Below are 18245 nucleotides of genomic sequence, written 5' to 3' on the forward strand. Positions count from 1 at the left end.
TGTTACAAAATTGTAGGGTAAAGTCGAGACGAAGTTATGAAAAGAGTTCATTTTTTAATTTTTTTTTTCAAATTCAAGTGGCACACGTCTTAACAGTTGAGGCAACTGACTATTTTACACTGCTATTGTAATAAACTGTATTCAGATTTTAAACAGTGTAACTCTCTTTTTTTCAGTCCTGACCTTTGTGGTGCTGTGTTGCTTTAAGTTAATGCAGGTGTACCTAATAAAACATTTCTTGAAAATTTCTTTAAATTTTATTTACTTCGTCTATTTTATGACCCAAAAAAAAAAAGAAAAGAAAAGAAAAAGAAAAGTAAAGAAATCACTTTATTTTCTTACCAGCTGGCATCATGATGTGCACCAGGGGTTGATTATTTTTTGACAAGGCAACATAAATCATCAGAACACCAGATTTGGCCGAGGGACTGCCAGTTGAATAGGCCTGGAGTATATCTCACCGCAGCCGTATACATTTAATCTGAGTTTGAGAATCACGGCAAAGGAAAAAAAATACATTTTCGCACTGTATTATTTCCATAGTTGGATCCCATAGGTACAATAGGCAAAGATTTAAGCATTTGCATTGATTCATGCAGTAAAAAGGACACATACACACAGATGTCATCAACAAAATGTCATTTTCTCTTTTTCTGTTTATGAACTCTCTAAGGGCACATGAATGTGCGCTCTCAATAACACAATGTAATTGTCTCAGTGAAAAGACTCTTCATTTTGAGTCATTCAGACCCGGGGTACATTTCAAGAGTCAGAACAGGATGCCAGGATGAACAGGATGCCAGTGACAGTAACATTATATTGTTATTACAGTCTTATGAGTAATGAAAAAAATCTACTTGTAGCAGCAATCTTTAATATTACCTTTTTGTTTATTTCTAACCTTTGCAAGGTGATTCTGAAAGATACTCACTGTGGTGAAAAGTGATTTGATTGAATGAAGTGTGTTTTTATTGTCCATGTCACACTACTCTGTTTCACAGCAACACATAAACATTCTCACAAACTTTCAACTTTTAAAATGGACTACGGTATGATATTAAACCTTTAAAACAGCAGAAATCTCATCACAAAGTTTTCACTTTGACACAGTGGTTGAATACACAAACTATGTTTTTCACCATCTGCAGATCTTTGATTGTCACTGTGGGTTTAAAAAAACATTTCATGCATCACAAAATGCCAGAAGTAGGATTTCTCCAACAAGAAAAAAAAAAAAAGAAGAAAACTTAAGCAGGGCTGCCAGTGTTCATAGCAAAAACCAACAGTTCTCCAAACATCTACTGACACACTTTTGACATACTGTTACTGTTTGATGTATGACAACATACCCAACATAGGTTTATACACAAGAAATATGTCTTAGCCTCTCACATTCAAAAGTCAAATGGAATGGTGAACTTCTCTGTAACACAATAAATAGCTCAATGGTGAATCTTTAAAACAGCAGCAATTTAACAGCATGTCACAGGGACCTTTTAAAACTACAAACCAAAAGCATTTTGAGACTATTTCCACTTGAAAAGTCATTTACAAACACTTAAAATCCTTCATAAAATGATCCATTCATACTGTGCTTTGGGATATCTTTATCTTTATTTAGCTACGTGCTTTTTTTTTTTTTTTAAATCAAAACTCTTTGAGTCAGAGCCACCAGTCTTTGTTGTCACCAGTCTGACAGCTCCATAAAGTCCTCCAGTTCGCTCATGGTTTTTATATCACGGGGCTGATATTGTGAGTGGGCTGAGTTGTCATTTTCACAAACTGAGCTTCCTGCAAGCCGGCTGTTTGTGTCACACTGTGGGAACGACTCATATGGGCCATGTGTGTTGTAAACTGTGTTATATGTTTTGTCTGTATCATTAACTGTGTCCATGTATGGAGTCTTCTCTGGGCTGTAGCGACGCCCTTCAGAGTTCTGGCCCATTTCAGGGGCTGGATATCCGTAGCTGTGGCTCTCATTGACAGGCTGTTGGTCCTGGTGGAGAGTCACAGGGGCTGATGAGCGTTTGATAGCCGCAGGTTGGTAGCCTTGCGGATAACCTTGGTAGCCTTGATAAAGCGCATGGGGCTTGCCAGCTGGAGAGTCCTGGGAGAGGGGCTGTTGTTGCAACTTGCCATGAATTTGGGGTTTGAGCTGAGGTTGTAGGTATGCTTGCTGGGGCTGAGGTCGGGAGGCGCTCTGGGAAGACTCGCGCACATTCAGTTGAACATACTTTCCCGTCTCTGGGTCAAAGAAAGTCTTTGTCTTCACTTGAACAGGCACATCCACTACAAAATACTGACCAGAGCCGAGGTCTTGCAGCACCTTGCGCTGGGTCATTGGGTAGGACTGGGGGTAGCTCGACTCTACATGGTACTGGGTCACTGGAGCTGGGTGTTTGGCATGATGGAGAGTGGGAGAAGAGGGAACATCAGCAACTGTCTTAGGAGCAGCAGGGTGGGAAGCAGGGCCAGCAGCGTGAGGCGAGGCAACAGGGATAGAAACAGGGGCAGTAGCATGAGGTGAGGCAGCTGGGAGGGAGACAGGACCAGTGGCATGAGGGGAAGCATAGAAAGAGCTGTGAGAGGACTGGTGTTCTGTGTGGGAAGAAGGCAAGCTAGACCCCAGAGTTGGAGCATGAGCGAGGGAGACAGGTGGGGAAAAATGAGGGGAAGCCACAGCATAGTGGTTGGAGGAGCGTACCTCAGTGGAGGAGGATGAAGGAGTACCGGAGACTTCTTGAAGAGGTTTCTCGGTTCCAGCAGGAGTGTCTGCCACAGCTTTGGACAGCTCCTTCTTGATTCTCCGAGTAGCCAACCTTTTCGCCCTGCGCAAGGCTTTCTCACTCTTCGGGGGAACAGCTGGAGGCTTGCCCAAGCGAGACACGTCACTGCTGAAGCTACAGGCTGATTCTGGCCTCTCATAGTCATATAGACCACGGACATCTGCCAGGTCTGCTGCGCTGGTGGCAAAACTCTCCACATCCTCTGACATGTTGCTGATGACGGAGCGGGAGTCGTCTTCATCCAGAGCGATGCTTCTCCTGGAGTAAGGCCTGTAATGTGGAAGAGATGCTGAGTAATCCTGTGATGGAGTTCCTGGCTGAAAAGTCGAGGATTCTCTGATCGAAGCTAGTCTGTTTAATCCTGAGTCAATACTGCGTCTCATTGTCTCTTGCTCCTCTTCTCCTCTGTCTGACCCCATGGGTGAACCCACTCGGAAATCCTCTCCAAAGTTCTTATGGAAGCGCGGTTTGACTGACTTGGTGAGAGAGGAACCTCTGTTGGTGTTATCCTTCACCCTGAACATTAAGGGTTTACCTCCAAAAGCAGGAGAAGAGGCGCTGGAGCGGGGCAGAGATGGAGCTGGAGATGCAGGAGGCCTATAAGGCCTAGTATGGGAGTCCTCAGTTGACTCAAGGCCTGTTGGATTGTGTCTTTGGGAAGGTAAAGGGGAGCACAGTTGTCTTTCGTTGGATTTCTTCTCTGATTCTGTTGAGGTGAAGGCATAGTACTGGAGAGCATCCATCTTTTGTGCCGCTCTTTTCTGCTCCTCCATCTGAGCCACTCTCTCCTTTTCTCTATAAGCTGCTAACTTTTCCTCTTCTTCTCTCTTTTTAGCCATGATCTCATCCTCTCTGTGTGATAACACTTGTTCTTGTGCGACACTCTTCTCCTCCTCTTTCAGAGCTGCTTGTTTTGCCTCAGCGAGTATGCTCCTGTCTTCTTTGGCTTGCTTTTCTTCTCTTTGTTTCATGATTGTTTTGTCTTTTTGAACAGCTTGGATCGCCTGCTCTCTCTGAGCTCTCATCAATTCTTCTCTTTTCTGTCTTTCACTCCTCTGCTCTTCAGTCTGGTGCTCTGCTTTCCTCTGCTCCTCTTCTCTCTGTTTTCTTTTCTTTTCATCTTCACTATCATTGAGTATCTTCTCCTCAATCTGTTTAGCTCGCCTTTGCCCCTCAATAAGAGCAGCTCTCCTTTGCTGCTCCTTAAACAAAGCAGCTCTCCTTTGCTGCGCCTCTTGAGCAGCTCTCCTTCGCTGCTCCTCTTGAGCAGCTCTCCTTCGCTGTTCCTCCTCTTGAGCAGCTCTCTTTTGCTGCTCCTCTTGAGCAGCCTTCCTTTGCCGTTCCTCCTCTTGAGCAGCTTTCCTTCGCTGTTCCTCCTCTTGAGCAGCTTTCCTTTGCTGTTCCTCCTCTTGAGCAGCTTTCCTACGCTGTTCCTCCTCTTGAGCAGCTCTCCTTTGCTGTTGCTCTTGTGCAGCTCTCTTTTGCTGCTCCTCTTGAGCAATTTTCCTTCGCTGCTCCTCCTCTTGAGCAGCTCTCCTTCGCTGCTCCTCTTGAGCAGCTCTCCTTCGCTGTTCCTCCTCTTGAGCAGCTCTCCTTTGCTGCTCCTCTTGAGCAGCTCTCCTTCGCTGCTCCTCCTCTTGAGCAGCTCTCCTTTGCTGCTCCTCTTGAGCAGCTCTCCTCTGCTGCTCCTCTTGTGCAGCTCTTCTTTCACTCTCTCTTATTCGCTCTTCCTCCTCTCTTAGTTTTGCTCTCCTCTCTTCCTCAATTTTTATTCTTCTCTTCTCCTCACTTTCTTTCATTCTCCTGTCTTCTTCTCTTTGCTTTGCTCTCATCTCCTCTTCTTTTTGAGCAGCTCTCTCCTCTTCTATCTGTTTGGCTTTTCTTTCTTCCTCTGCTCTCCTCTCTGCTTCCCTCTGTTTTTCTCGCCTCTCCTTGATCTTAATGGCTATGGCCTCCCGCTCTCTTGCTCTCCTCTCTTCTTCTCTCTGAGCAGCTCTCCTCTCTTCTTCAGCCAGAGAAGCTCTGCTCTCCTCTATCATGTATTTTATTTTCATGTCTTCTGTTCTTTTCTCCACTTGTTCTTCCTCCAACTGTTTTGCTCTACCCTGCTTTGCTGTGGTTTCTTCATGGTGAGTTTCAAGCCTTTCTTGTCTCAGGATTTCTGGTCTCTCTTCCCCGGTCTTAGCCAATGCATTTTCAATCTTCTCATCTTTTCTTAGAGGTGTATGTTTCCTTTTCTCTGTGTTGTGATCTTGCCCCAAAGTGGCATGTAGATTGGAGTTTTTTGGCTGATGAATGCTTTGATCTATTTGACAAACTCTTTGGATATCACTTCCAGTCACTTGTTTTTCACTCTCCCTGCTCTTAAGATGAGTTGTTGGAGACTTGTTTCTCTCTCTGAGATGCTGTGCATGTTTTTCCTCATTGTCTAATATGTCATCATTGGCTTTGGCTTCTAAAGGGATTTTCTCTTGTCTTTCTTTGTCTCCCAGTTTGAACATCCCAGTCCTTAGGTGTTCTTTCTCCGTAATGGGAAACACTATGGGTTTAGGCTCTTTATTAACTTTGGAGCTGACCTCTGTCTTATTTGGCAGACTTTTCTCTTTCACAGAGAGGTCTTGTGGGTCAGCAGTGAACACTGGTCGTCTGCTATGGCGAGTTTGTATTAGTGGGAAGAACCCTTCCTTTTTGTTGGGTGGGAATTCCTGAATTGGGGTTTCCCGGTCTTCTGAAACAATTACTTTTAACCTGGCATAATCTGCTATTGCTGATATCTCGGGTATTGTGGAGGTCCTTTCTTTTGGTTTCGGTTTCACTTCAGGTTTTTCTTTAACTGTATTTTCTCTTGTTGGGTGTGAATTTCTTGAGCCCTGTCGTTCCCTTGCTGAAAAACTGGACTGGTTCTCTGTGTGCTGTTTTCTGATATGAATAGCTTGGCCTGCCTCCGTCTTCTCATTTTTATTACTTTTATTACTCTCTGAGGAACCATCACTCTGTTTTGAGACCAGATTATATTCTGTTTCTCTGCTTTTCCTTTTCATGTTCTCTTCTTGAACGTTTACTGAACTTGATTCCATTGTTTTCATTTTACTTTGATCCAAAACAAAGACTTCATTTTTCCCTTCATTGTATAATTCATTGCTGGTAGCTGATTTGTTTGGTAGTAATCCTGGAAGTTCCCTTCCCTTTGGATGAGCATCTGATGTGTCTCCACCTACATTTGCACCACTGTGTGGTTCATTATTAGTTCCTGCTACCACTTGAAAGTAGTCTCCCTCCACTGGTTGTGTCTTTGATCCACCCACTGATTTCCCATATTTATTAACTTTTTCAGGCTTTCTGTTTTCATCTTGAGTATTCTCACTAGTTATGTTTATGGTGTTCTGTTGAATGCTGATTTTCAATGAATCAGACAATTGCGCTCCAGATTTGTCTTCCAAACTCTCCGCCATCTGTTTCTCATTGCTTGGAGTGAAGTCTCTGGCTGTGTCTTCATTGTTAGAAGTGTTCACTTTTTCTTCGTGACTAGATGATGCAACTTGTTTGTGCTCAATAGCTGCAATTACATCCGAAGGGACAGTTGTGACATGATGTTTTCCCACCATTTTCAGGTTGTCCTTCTCAGTTACTGCTGGTACAACTCTGATGGCAATGCTGCCTATATGCACATCAGTATTGTCCTCTTGATTATTTTCTCTAATGTGTGAATCTTGATACTGATGTTTGGCAGAGATATTTATATTTTCATTCTCAGTGAAATAGTTAGAAGGACTGGTTTTGTTGATTGGTTTTGGTGGTGTTGGGTCATGTCTCTTTCTCTCCAGTAGGGGTACATTTCTGCCATCTGTGCTCCTGCTTTCAGATGGATTTATGACTGTTGTCATATCGTCTTTCATTGATGGATGGGTGTCATGTTTTATCACAGTTTCAGCATGAACTCTGTTTGAATCATTCACGTAGTTGATTCCTGTGTTCACCATTTTGGCCATGAAATTCTCATTGGTATGTGCAGTTTGCATATTTTCTGGATTTTTCCCTTTGGTGTGACTCTTCATGTCATCGTTCCCTGCACTCTTTGCTGAGTTCTCTTTCAGCATTTTATTTGTGTAGTCTTTGGTTTCTCTTGCTATCATCTCCTGTTTGTAGACAGGGGGTTGAGTTTCAGCTTTATTTTTAGCTGGTACAGTGGCTGTGAGGGTCACACCTTTTTCAGTCAGTGATTCTTGGACTTGAGTTTCTCTTTGGGGTCTTGCATTTGCAGAAGAACTCATCATTTTCACAGTGACATTCTCAGATATATTGTTCTGTCCTGTCTCTAGGGTTGATGTTTCTTGCACATTTTCAGGATGATTGTTTATGCCAGTTTTGTTTAGCTCTTCCTTCACAGTAGGATGAGTGTTTTGTGGAGCTCCTTTGTCCTTCACTTCTACTTTGCCAACTTCCTTTGACAATGTATTTCTGTTATTTACTTCTAGATCTGAGCCGGGATGACATTTATGTGAATTACTGCATTCTTGCTCCTTTGCATTTATTTGGTTTTGTGTGCTGTTCACTGATGGGTTTCTTTCTCGTACGGTTACCATTATTCCAGTGATCTGCAAGCTGTCATCAGCCACAGGGGTCTCGTTCTGACCAAAGACAAGCTTCAGTGAAGGTGTTGAGTCCTCATCAACTGCTTCTTGTTGACTCTCAGCCTTCTCTGTTTTCACAGATTTGGAGCTTTCACCTTCAACCCGAGCTGTAGCTTGATTGTCTATCTTCTTGCTGAGATGGTCAGTGTTTACAGCAGGATTGTCTTTAAGACCCTCTTTCTGTTTTGCAGAGATTTCTCCATGATTTGATTCCTGTTTTGCTTGCTTGTTCTTGGGTGCCTGCTCTTTGCTTGGCATTGGTGGCTTAACTCCTGACTGATTCTCCTTCTTTGCACTTTCTGCCAAACTCTCCTCTGTGCTCATTGTATAGCTTCCTGTCTGTTTTGCTTCTTTTGGTGGTTTTGGCACATTGTCGTTGCTCTTCATTGGTTCTTTGGGAACTTGTTTTTGTAAATGGTCTACTAACTGACTGGTGGTCGCTGCAGACTTCACTGGGGGTGAAACAGATTTGACTGGTTCCATCTGTTTTCCTGAAGGCTCCATCTGGTGCTTTGGTGTAGTATTACTGGACATTGTGCTTTCATGCTTTGGTGGCCTCTGTCGTATATTAATATTCTGGTTACCTGCTAATTGCTTGGCAGAAGTTTTGGACATAAAACCATCTCGTATAGCAAATCCCTTCTCTTTTATTGCCGAAATCTCCTTTTCAGCATGAGCTTTAATCTTGGAAGTCAGAATCTCCTGCTTTGTTTGAGCTCTCTCTTTGTGAGACAATGCCCGGGGAGGGGTAAAATGTTGATCTTTACCAGGGCCTACACTGTGCTCATTTGACTTGGGTTTTCTTTCCAGGGGGAGCGGTTTGACAAAATCAGAATCTCTTTGCTGTGAAACATCAGTGTGTTTCACAGGGTTGTATTTTTCCAACTTATCTAAAGTTCCATCCTTCACTTTATCAGCAGCAGCGCCAATATTTGCTCTATCTACATTTGTAGGTAAGTAATCAGCGCCAGATAATTTGAATTCTTTGGATGACTCGCTGTAAACATAGTGACTTTCTGTCACCTCATCTGGCATCTCATCCTTAATTTCTGTGTTAGATGTTGCAAATATGCTTGGAGGGCTATATTTGTCTTTTGATATCTCGTTATATGTCGTCTTAACTTTATCAAGAGGTAAAGCTGATATTTCATTAGGATTATTTGAAGAAATGTTTTCTGCAGTTGATGGTTTGTTTCTGTCCGTTGAATCTGTATCTGTAAAACCATATTTCTCTCTAAGACGCTCATATTCAGTAATCCCTCTATTAGCTGGATCTGTACTTTGACTTTTGACAACAACTGAGTCTTCCCTCTGTTGATGCGTCTGCATTGCCTGTTCCTGATCTTTGTGCTCTTCATTTTTAGTGATATTTACTTTTAAAGGTTCATCTTTCTTAACCCCATCTTCTTTTGCAAGAATTGTATTTCTAACTTTCTCTTTTTGCTCTCCCCTCATTTTCTCCTTTATTTTAGCGAGTTCTGCTTTAGCTTTGGCTAGTTCTGTCTTAACTTGTTCAACTTTATCTGGCTCACTTTTGACCTGTTGTGTTAGCTTTGCTGTGGGTTTTGTCAACTTTTCCTGCATATTCTCTGTTTTTGTTAGCTCTGCTTCAGGTAGCTTCACTTTGGTTTGTTCCAACTTTGCCAACTCTGCTTTTCTATCCTCACCTTTTTCCTCTTTAGTTTTATGTATCTGTGCTGTATGTTGTTCTGCATTTCCTTGACCTCCTTGAACTGAATCTGTATCAAATACCTTATTCTTCTCTTCTTTTGTTTTAGCTTGTTGCTCTTTTAACTGCTCCAATTTAGCCTGTTCTGCTTTGGCTTGTTGCTCTTTAATTTGCTCTAGTTTAGCTTGTTCAGCTTTAGCTTGTTGCTCCTTTATCTGCTCTAGTTTAGCTTGTTGCTCTTTCATCTGCTGTAATCTAGCTTGTTCTGCTTTAGCTTGTTGCTCTAGTCTAGCTTGTTCCGCTTTAGCTTGTTGCTCTTTCATCTGCTCTAGTCTAGCTTGTTCCGCTTTAGCTTGTTGCTCTAGTCTAGCTTGTTCTGCTTTAACTTGTTGCTCTTTCATCTGCTCTAGTCTAGCTTGTTCTGCTTTAGCTTGTTGCTCTTTCATCTGCTCTAGTGTAGCTTGTTCCGCTTTAGCTTGTTGCTCTTTCATCTGCTCTAGTCTAGCTTGTTCCACTTTAGCTTGTTGCTCTAGTCTAGCTTGTTCCATTTTAGCTTGTTGCTCTTTCATCTGCTCTAGTCTAGCTTGTTCCGCTTTAGCTTGTTGCTCTAGTCTAGCTTGTTCTGCTTTTGCTTGTTGCTCTTTCATCTGCTCTAGTCTAGCTTGTTCCGCTTTAGCTTGTTGCTCTTTCATCTGCTCTAGTCTAGTTTGTTCCGCTTTAGCTTGTTGCTCTAGTCTAGCTTGTTCCATTTTAGCTTGTTGCTCTTTCATCTGCTCTAGTCTAGCTTGTTCCGCTTTAGCTTGTTGCTCTTTCATCTGCTCTAGTCTAGCTTGTTCCGCTTTAGCTTGTTGCTCTTTCATCTGCTCTAGTCTAGCTTGTTCCGCTTTAGCTTGTTGCTCTTTCATCTGCTCTAGTCTAGCTTGTTCCATTTTAGCTTGTTGCTCTTTTATCCGCTCTGATTCAGCCTGCTCTGCTTTAACCTTTTCTGTTCTGATTTGTTCTGCCTCTACCCACTCTCTTTCAGCTTGTTCTGCTCTTAACCGATCTTCCTCAAGTTGCTCTGCTGTGACCTTTTCTCTTCTGGCCTGTTCAGTTTCACCTTGCCCTGTCTGCACAGTCTTGACCAGTTCAGTTTTTATGTGTTCTTCTTTTAGCCTCTCTGCTTCAGCTTGTTCTGCTTTGACCTGCTCACCCTGCACCTCTCTCATCTGTTTGGCTCCTGCTTCCTCAGTAATATTTTCTGGCTCTTCTGTTACCTTCTGTATTCTGGTTTGCTCTGCCCTTGTCTGTTCCCCTTTTCTCTTATCTTCAATATGTTCATCTTTAGCCTGGTTTACACTCTCAAACTCTTTTAGTTCTGCTTTGGCCTGTTCTGCTTTGACTTTCTCTGAACCAGTCTGCCCTGCTAAAATTAACCTAGCCGACTCCACTTTGGGCTGCTCCACTTGAGCCCAGTGCTGAGCCTTTGCCAGCTCTGCTTGGGCGTGTTGTGCTTTTACATGATCTGCCATGGCCTGTTCGGCCTTGACCTCAACAAGCTGTCTCTGTTCTACTTGTTTTTCCAGTGTGGGGGCAGATGCATTGTCTGGGTTAGATAATATTTTTTTCTGCATATTAGATTCAAACTGTGGTTTAGCTTCTATTAGCTGGAGACTGTGCATTTCCTGCCCTTTGGGCATTGGTTTTCTCTGACCTGTTTCTTGTGTGAGCATATCATTTGAATAAAAGGTGTGTTGGTTTCTGTATTCTTGATCAGAATATATGTTATTGTTCTGTGTCAAATAATGATCTTTCGTTTTGTTTTCTTTATAATGTCCATAATACTTTTGAAATGCATATTTGTCCTTAAATGCTCCAGGTTGCTGTTGCCCATAACAGGCAGGATTTTCAACTGCGTCATTACTAAATTGAGCATATTGTGGCAGTTGGTCTGAAATGTTAGGATTGACCCACCCAGTCTGTTTGTGAGAAGATGTTCCAACACCAAAACTCTCCCTCAACTCTATTTTCTCCGGTTCTTTATTTATAATTTGCTGATTTTCTCCTCTGTATTTGTCTCTTGGTAAAGTTAGTTCCTCCTTTATCACAGCTGCTCGTTGGTAAGCCTGTGCATGTTGGTCTTTTTCTATTAAGGCAGTTATCTCTTGTTTCCATGGAGAGACATCTGTTTTCAGACTGAGATTTTCTGTGTCTTGACTGTTTGTCTGTCTCCACCTATCCTGTGTGGACACATTACTGTAGTCATGTTTGTTGTCACTGAGCTGCTGATATCTATCCACCTCTGAGAATTCCCTTCCCACTGTTTCATTAAAATGTTGCTCAGTATTTGCCTTACTTATTAAATATTGTCTGGGTTGATCGTCAGCATTTAGTCCTGGTGCCCCTGTAGCAGAATAAGATGGTTTATACCTGTATACATCTCCTCCCAGAGTTTCTACGTTATCTATCATGCCTTGCTTATAGGGAGTAAATGACGATAAGTCTTCATAGAGATTCTGTCCATTAGCCAGCTGATTGCCAGCGTAATTTTCAGGTAAGAAGCCAGTGAACCCAGAGTGATGAACCATCCCACCTTGCATCTGAGCTGCCTGGTAATCACCTGAATTGTACTCTGAATATTGTCCTGTATGTGCTGTTGCAGGCTGAGAATTAAGTATTAATCCAGAGTTATGATACTGGTTTACATATTGATGTGAAGCAGCATTTGTCCTGCTGGCTTCCTCTGCCTGGTGATATTGGATGTCTTGATCTGGAAAGTCAGGGATATCTATCACAGTGTCTCTAGGCTCCTGGATAGGGGGCTGTTTGTTTCTCTCCTGTGTCTCCAAGCCTTTAAATTTGGGAGGACTGTATGTGCTTTTTACTCTCTTCCTGTTGTCTTTGAGATTGAAAAGTAGGCTTGTGGCTCTGGATTTGTAACTGGACATTCGAACATCAGGAGTGGCTCCCCGGCTTTCTGCTCGCACTGGAGGATGTTCCACAGGTTGAGGGGAAACTGCATACTGGTGGATCTCTGATGTCTCTGTTTCTTGATGTGCATGGACTGAAGGTGTGAGCAGCTGGCTGATGTTGAACGGAGTTGTGCTTGTGTTATTGCTGACAACATTTGATGCAACTGTATTTGTGTAGTTGGGAATTAAATTATCGTTGCTATAAAGTATTTCCTGTTGATTTACTGTCATACTGGTTGTGATATTTTGCTCTGTCATCATTTTGATTTTTTGCTGGAGGGCTTTGACGGAGCTGATGGTGTCCTGGACTCGTCGAGACATCTCAATGGTAGGTGATGCAGTTGATGGGCGCTGGGATGGGAGCCTGTTAGTTCCCAGGCTCTGTGCCCGCCTCCTGTGGGGATAATGACCTGCCAACTCTGACTCACACCGTTTCTCCACGGGCAAAGCTTTCTGCAGCATTGTGGATGTTGAGGTGGAGCGTGATGGAGTGGGAGGAACCACAGGCGCCATGTTCTTCCTAGGGTGTCTGATACCCCTCTCCTCAAACCTATAAGGACCCTGTGGTTGTGCCTCCAGTGAAAGCTCTTTGTACATGGGTGTCTCGTACCATTTAGGGAACTCTGAGCTGTGCATAAACCCTGAGATTTCTCCTTGTTGGAAGGGAAACCTGTTATGGTCCCTCCATACCTTGAAGGGACTAAACTCACTGTGTATAAAGAAGTTAGAGTTACAGTTGACCTGCGCGGACATGCTGTGTTTACTGTGGGAAGATCTCATAAAAGAAGATGTAGAGTTCATTTGGGCCACTGCTGCAACTTCAGAGGAGTAGAAGTTGGCGTCTCGGGATGAGAATGGGCCAGCTGTGGGGAAATGACCACTGTTAAAGTTTTGCTGGTATGATGTGGAGAATTCAGAGAGTTCCTTTTGGATGCTCATCAGAGCGGACTTGTCCCAGCTTGTCTCATCATTCCACTCTCTGAGGTTACCGTCCATTACTGCCCCATCCCTGTGTCCCTCAGAGTTAAAAGCTCGGATGAGAGAGGAAACTCTGGATCGACTTCTGCGTTGCTGCAAGCTCAACTCTGTGGCTCCATTGCTATGGAAGGACAGCTGTTCTTGCCTCAGAGAGTCCTCCTGTTGAGAGGTTTCCACAAAGGAGTGCTGGAATGTGGCAGAAACCCTCCCCTGTGTCCTTTCCCCATAAACCTCCCACTGTGGATCTCTCTGGATCTCAGCCCCGTACATCCCCCCATGTATCCAGTCCTGTCCGTACTGCTGCACCCTGAGGCTGAAGCTCTCATGTGCAGCTCTCTTGAGTTCCTCCCTCTCTCTTTCTTCTCTGTCTCTGTCCTGTCCACTGTGGCCGAATGCCAGCTGTCTGTCTCTCTGAGAGCAGGGTGAAGATGAACAGAGGTCTGAGTCATTATAAACAGCCTCATCTCCAATGCAGAGACTCCTGAACGCTCGATCCGTCAGATTGCTAACCTCACGGTCAGTCTCATCCAGAAAGGACCCACCGCTGGAGGTGTCACTGTAGCCTCCATCGCTGTGTTTTCGATGCCCGCCACTCTTTCGGCCTGAGCGGCGCTTCTCAACTGAGGTCATGATGCAGGCTCGCTAATAAAGAGCTCTGTCCTCAGTTGTTCTGTCATTCATGCAAACACAGGCCTCAAAATGATACACTCTGCCTGCTGCTGCTGGAGCTACAGGGCCCAGAGTTTGGGGCCCCCAGTCAGGATTTTGTACAACCAGTAGCTCCTAAGGCATTCTGCCTTTTAGTTGGCCTCTGTCCACAAAAGTCCTGGAATCTGATGTTTTCCTAGAAGAGAAGAGAACCAAGAATTAGCCTGGACCTCACTGGCACTCACATAACCATTCATCTTAACAGAAACTGTTTTATATGTTTGCATGATATGTGTGATGCACTACAACCTCGGGTCTCGTTTATAAAATAGACTTATGATAAGTTTTGATCTTAAAAACCACAGAAAGTCTGAACTTGACTTTGATGATTATCCTGCTCGTTATGTCAGAATATCACAGTTTGGGACTTATATGTGTTTAAGCCTGTGGTGAACTTTGCATTAGCCTATGAGCAATGTGATAACAATTATCAGTTAAAGGTGTGAGGATTTAATAGCAACACAATCCCAAGTAATGCGTCTGGCTTTGTTTGTTACCCCACAACTACTAGTCCACTGAACAATATGTGTTGTGTGGCTTCAATCTTCTCTACCATCACCGTGATCTCGTCTTCCTGTCTTTCAGTCCATGGCTTAATCCTGACTAAACCCTTTTTTGTGCTGCATCAATGTAAGAGGAAATCACTAATTGTAAGGTAGGTATTATCACAGGTCACAGTCACAAATTTCCATTCTTAGATCCTGCATAAACAAAGTTTTTATGAATTAAACCTCACCACGCTGTCAGAAATTATCTTAAGACTAAGCTCAAGAACAAATCTAGGACCATTTTTATAAATGAGGCCCCTTGACTCAAAACCTAAGCTAAACACAGTGTTTTCTCTCATGTGAGATCATTTGTAACTCTCTTGTTCTGGTGTTTAATTTAAGATAGTTGGCCTTGATAAAAGCTTTTTTTTTTGTCTTTGCATTGAACAGCAATGTACTGTATGTGGTTCTGAAAACAGCTCTGTAAATCCTTCTGCTCAATCACTGACCTTCAGAGACATGTTGTGAATAAAACTACACTGTTGCTAGGCACAGTAAAGACAGCCTCACGTGAGTTATTTTGGGAAAGCAAGACACATCCATGCAAACTTAGATGGCCACACACACAGATATATTCACACACACACACACACACACACACACACACACACACACACACACACACACACACACACACACACACACTTCTTTTGTGGATGACTTTGATCGTCTTAGATATTGACACTTTAATAGTAATGAATTTAAATGCGTACTTGGTGTGCATAATCTTCGTGTATGACCCACTAGAAATGTGTGGTGGTGTCTCTGCAGGGACTCTGCCTTCTGCATATATTTTCTTATTTTAGCATTACTTTTTTGCTGTCTTCAGGACATTTTACCAACTTCAAAGAGATGAGACTCAACAATCAACTATCTTTCTGGCGCATACACCTTTAACATTAATCAAGTTCTTATTAATAAGAGGTTAGACAAGTTAGACCAGCAGGTAAGACTTCCATCAAGCTGTTTCTCTGTCAGTCAGAGTCAAAAAGTCTGCTTAGGATTGGGCAACTCTAACTTTACATTGGAAACTAATCTTGCCTCTTTGGTTTTACTACAGCACGGAGAGAGCAGGTGGAAAGCAGATTAAAATATACTTATGTAGAAGTGCTGCTAAATTGAGATTTGAAATGTAAAATTAGAAAGTTTATTGTTGGTGTAAGTTGATGATTTGTCATCTAAAATATCTAAATGTGACTTTTATGTTAATCAGTGTTTAAATTAGGTTAAATAAAAATATTAACATTATGATCAGTGGTGTTTTTTTTGCGTGGATAAAGTCAGCGTTTCTGGTCTGTACATCGGAAACATTCACAGCCACGGGGTGAGTGTTGTGTGACATATTCATGACACCGTGACTTTTCGTGGCCTTGTTATTCTCACTCATCACTCGCAGTAAGCTGACTCTTGTGCTTTGCTTGTGGAGGGCCTTCAAAACTGTAGTTGTAATGAATGAGAATATCATCACTGTTGGGCTGAAACCTTGTCTCTCTATGTTTTATTTTCAGAAATTAATGCACTTGGTCACCCTTTATATCTGTGTATGGGTGAAAAGTAAAGGTTTTGGACATGCAAGGTTTACATATGACATATAATAGAAGGGAGATTATTATTTAGGTTTTTCCAATACTGGTGCTAAAACAGCACCAGTACCTGAAAGTTTTCTTAAATATATAAATACATATAAAACACATAAATTAGCCTACCCATTTACACATGATTGTTTTTAAACATTTGACGCATGTCTTGCCACACTTTATAGCCATAATTTTGACCGTTCAACTTGGCATTTCAAACATGTTTAAGGTAGCTTCCAGCTAATGGAAGGCCTCCTGTTGCCAGAGCCGTGTAGAATGAGTGTTGTAATATTAACTAGCAGGTTGGTGATGCTTTTGTAACGTCCGCACCAGAGGTCAACTATTTTAGTCGAAAGCTCGTAATCTGCGGTTTTGATTCAGTCTGGTAATTTCCAGTCGTATAGGAACCGGTGCCATATTGGCATCATGTTTCAGTACCCAAGCCTAATATGATATAATATTCAACATTTCAACAATAAAACAATTATTGTCATCCAATCAAGAGCGAGAGCCCTCCCACAGCCTTCTGATTGCATACTCCATCTGTTGGGCTGTGCTTTTTGAATAAAATGTTTGTATATTTAGAGGCAACAAGGGTAACGTCATGGTTAAATTTACTGCAGCTGCTGGGCAGCCGTCACCTTTCTCAGAATATCCAGTAGTTCATTAACATCTTCTGACCTGGACACCGTCCATCAGCCACACACCACAGTGCTGTACTGACTGGCTAAATCAATGTCAAACGAAACTGGTGCAGAAATTAAAGGAGGTTTAAAGATATCATGCAACACCTTAAACTACAGCTTGACTTTTAATCTACATGCTCCCTATCTCTACCAAAATAAGACATTCAATGGGGAAAGAATAATCTACACACATCAGAAAGAAGCATTTAAAATGATGCAGTTCTGCTAACTGTCCCTAATTTGAGCCCCTCTTTGCCACAATAATCTCATGTCACACTGCCAGGGTGATTTCTGTTCATTCTTGCATGTGATAGGTTTATTTTTGTCCGGTGACGGGCCTCCAACTCTAAAACCTGACACCAAAGAGGCCTCATTTTCAGAGGGACTGTGGTCCAAAATGGAGCCTGAACAGCAGCAAATCTGTCACTTCTGGAAGGAGAAAGTATACGACTAAATGTTTATGAATGTCAGCAACTGTCAGAAGAATAAAATGAAATTATATCAATCAATACCTTCAGTAAATGAATGTGTATTTTCTTTGGATTTAAGCAGAGAATGTAAGCATGTCTTTTCATTAATTTATCTGCAAGAAAATGCCCACTCTTACAACTAAACTCATTGCAAATGAGAAGGCATGCATGTGTGGAAACTTTTCTCTTAGGCTTTTCAGACATATATTATTTAACAGGAATGTAGAGTGAGCTCTTGGCTTACCTTTCAGATTTATAATCCATAATTTTGGCCTTATTGAAAACTCCTCTTAAGGTCCAGTCCAGAGGCCTCGCTGATCCGCTCCTGCCCCGTCACCTCACACAAGCCCCCTCTGGCAGCTCTGGCTCTTTCTATTGACAACAGTCCAAATCAAAAAGCTCTATATAGTCCACAGTCAGGTCTTTGAGCATCTGACCAGAATCAGGCAACGGTCCTCGGGGCCGGAGACCAGACAGAAATAGAGGAGTTGTCCCAGAGAGAGTGTCCACCATGGGGGACAGAATGAGGGCTCAAGCTAGCATGCGGATCTGTGAGATCCTTTGGTGTCGAGTGTCAGACGGATGAAACAAACAGCCTCTCAACTATTTATAAATCTGGACAGCTTACTGCTGGCCATTAGCAGCTAGAACTCACAAACTGGGGAAAGTGTTACTACTGGTTGAGGAGGTTGTGGGGTCTAAACCAGGAGAAAAAACGACTTATTTCCTGAAGATGTATTGTTATTGTGAGTGAGTGGGAGTGGGGGGTGGGTGGGTGCTCCTTTAGGGGACATAAATAACTCAATTGGCTCACAGTGGAGTGCCACCCTCTTCGATGAACAGAGCTGACAAGCACTACATGGAGTGTCAACAAGTGGCTCTTGGTTACCACCCACCTGCTATCAGCACCATAGACTTGAATGAAGCTTTTTATTGACTTTAAAGGCATAATATGCAACATTTTCCTAAAAAGAAAACTGTTTATTTGAGTCAGTATCACTCATATAAACATAATTTCTCTCAATCATCACTTATGACCCACTGGAAGAGTGTGTTAGTGTCTATAACTGCAGAGACCCTGCCCTCTGACTGTATTTTCTATATTTTTTAATCATATTTTGCTGTGATCAGTTTGTTTTACCAAACTACAACATCGACATTTGACGTCCTGGGAATGAAACTTAATATGACATGTTTTAGCCAAAGATGGCAAAAGTACACAAACTCTGTACTCAAGCAGA

At 42.6% G+C, this 18245-nt stretch overlaps 1 protein-coding gene across 1 annotated transcript; it reads right to left on the minus strand.

Annotated features, from left to right (window-relative positions):
- Window positions 1-638: 638 nt before the first annotated feature.
- On the minus strand, window positions 639-17689 carry c14h10orf71 (chromosome 14 C10orf71 homolog). Its single transcript, XM_084735529.1, has 3 exons — window positions 17249-17689; window positions 10007-13859; window positions 639-9301 (listed from the first exon to the last, which is right to left on the minus strand). Exons 2-3 carry the CDS (start codon window positions 13643-13645, stop codon window positions 1685-1687), a joined length of 11256 nt encoding a protein of 3751 aa, XP_084591655.1. The 5' UTR covers window positions 13646-13859; window positions 17249-17689; the 3' UTR covers window positions 639-1684.
- Window positions 17690-18245: the final 556 nt, after the last annotated feature.

This window comes from Lutjanus erythropterus, chromosome 14, assembly GCF_056507025.1.
Source record: "Lutjanus erythropterus isolate fLutEry1 chromosome 14, fLutEry1.hap2, whole genome shotgun sequence".
Lineage (NCBI taxonomy): Eukaryota > Metazoa > Chordata > Actinopteri > Lutjaniformes > Lutjanidae > Lutjanus > Lutjanus erythropterus.

Coding starts and splice junctions, on each gene's coding strand:
- c14h10orf71 (XM_084735529.1), bottom strand. CDS start 13,645: ATGACCTCAGTTGAGAAGCGCCGCTCAGGCCGAAAGAGTGGCGGGCAT. Junction 9,302..10,006: donor AACAAGCTAAAATGGAACAA/GCTAGACTAGAG, acceptor AAACTAGAGCAG/ATAAAGGAGCAACAAGCTAA.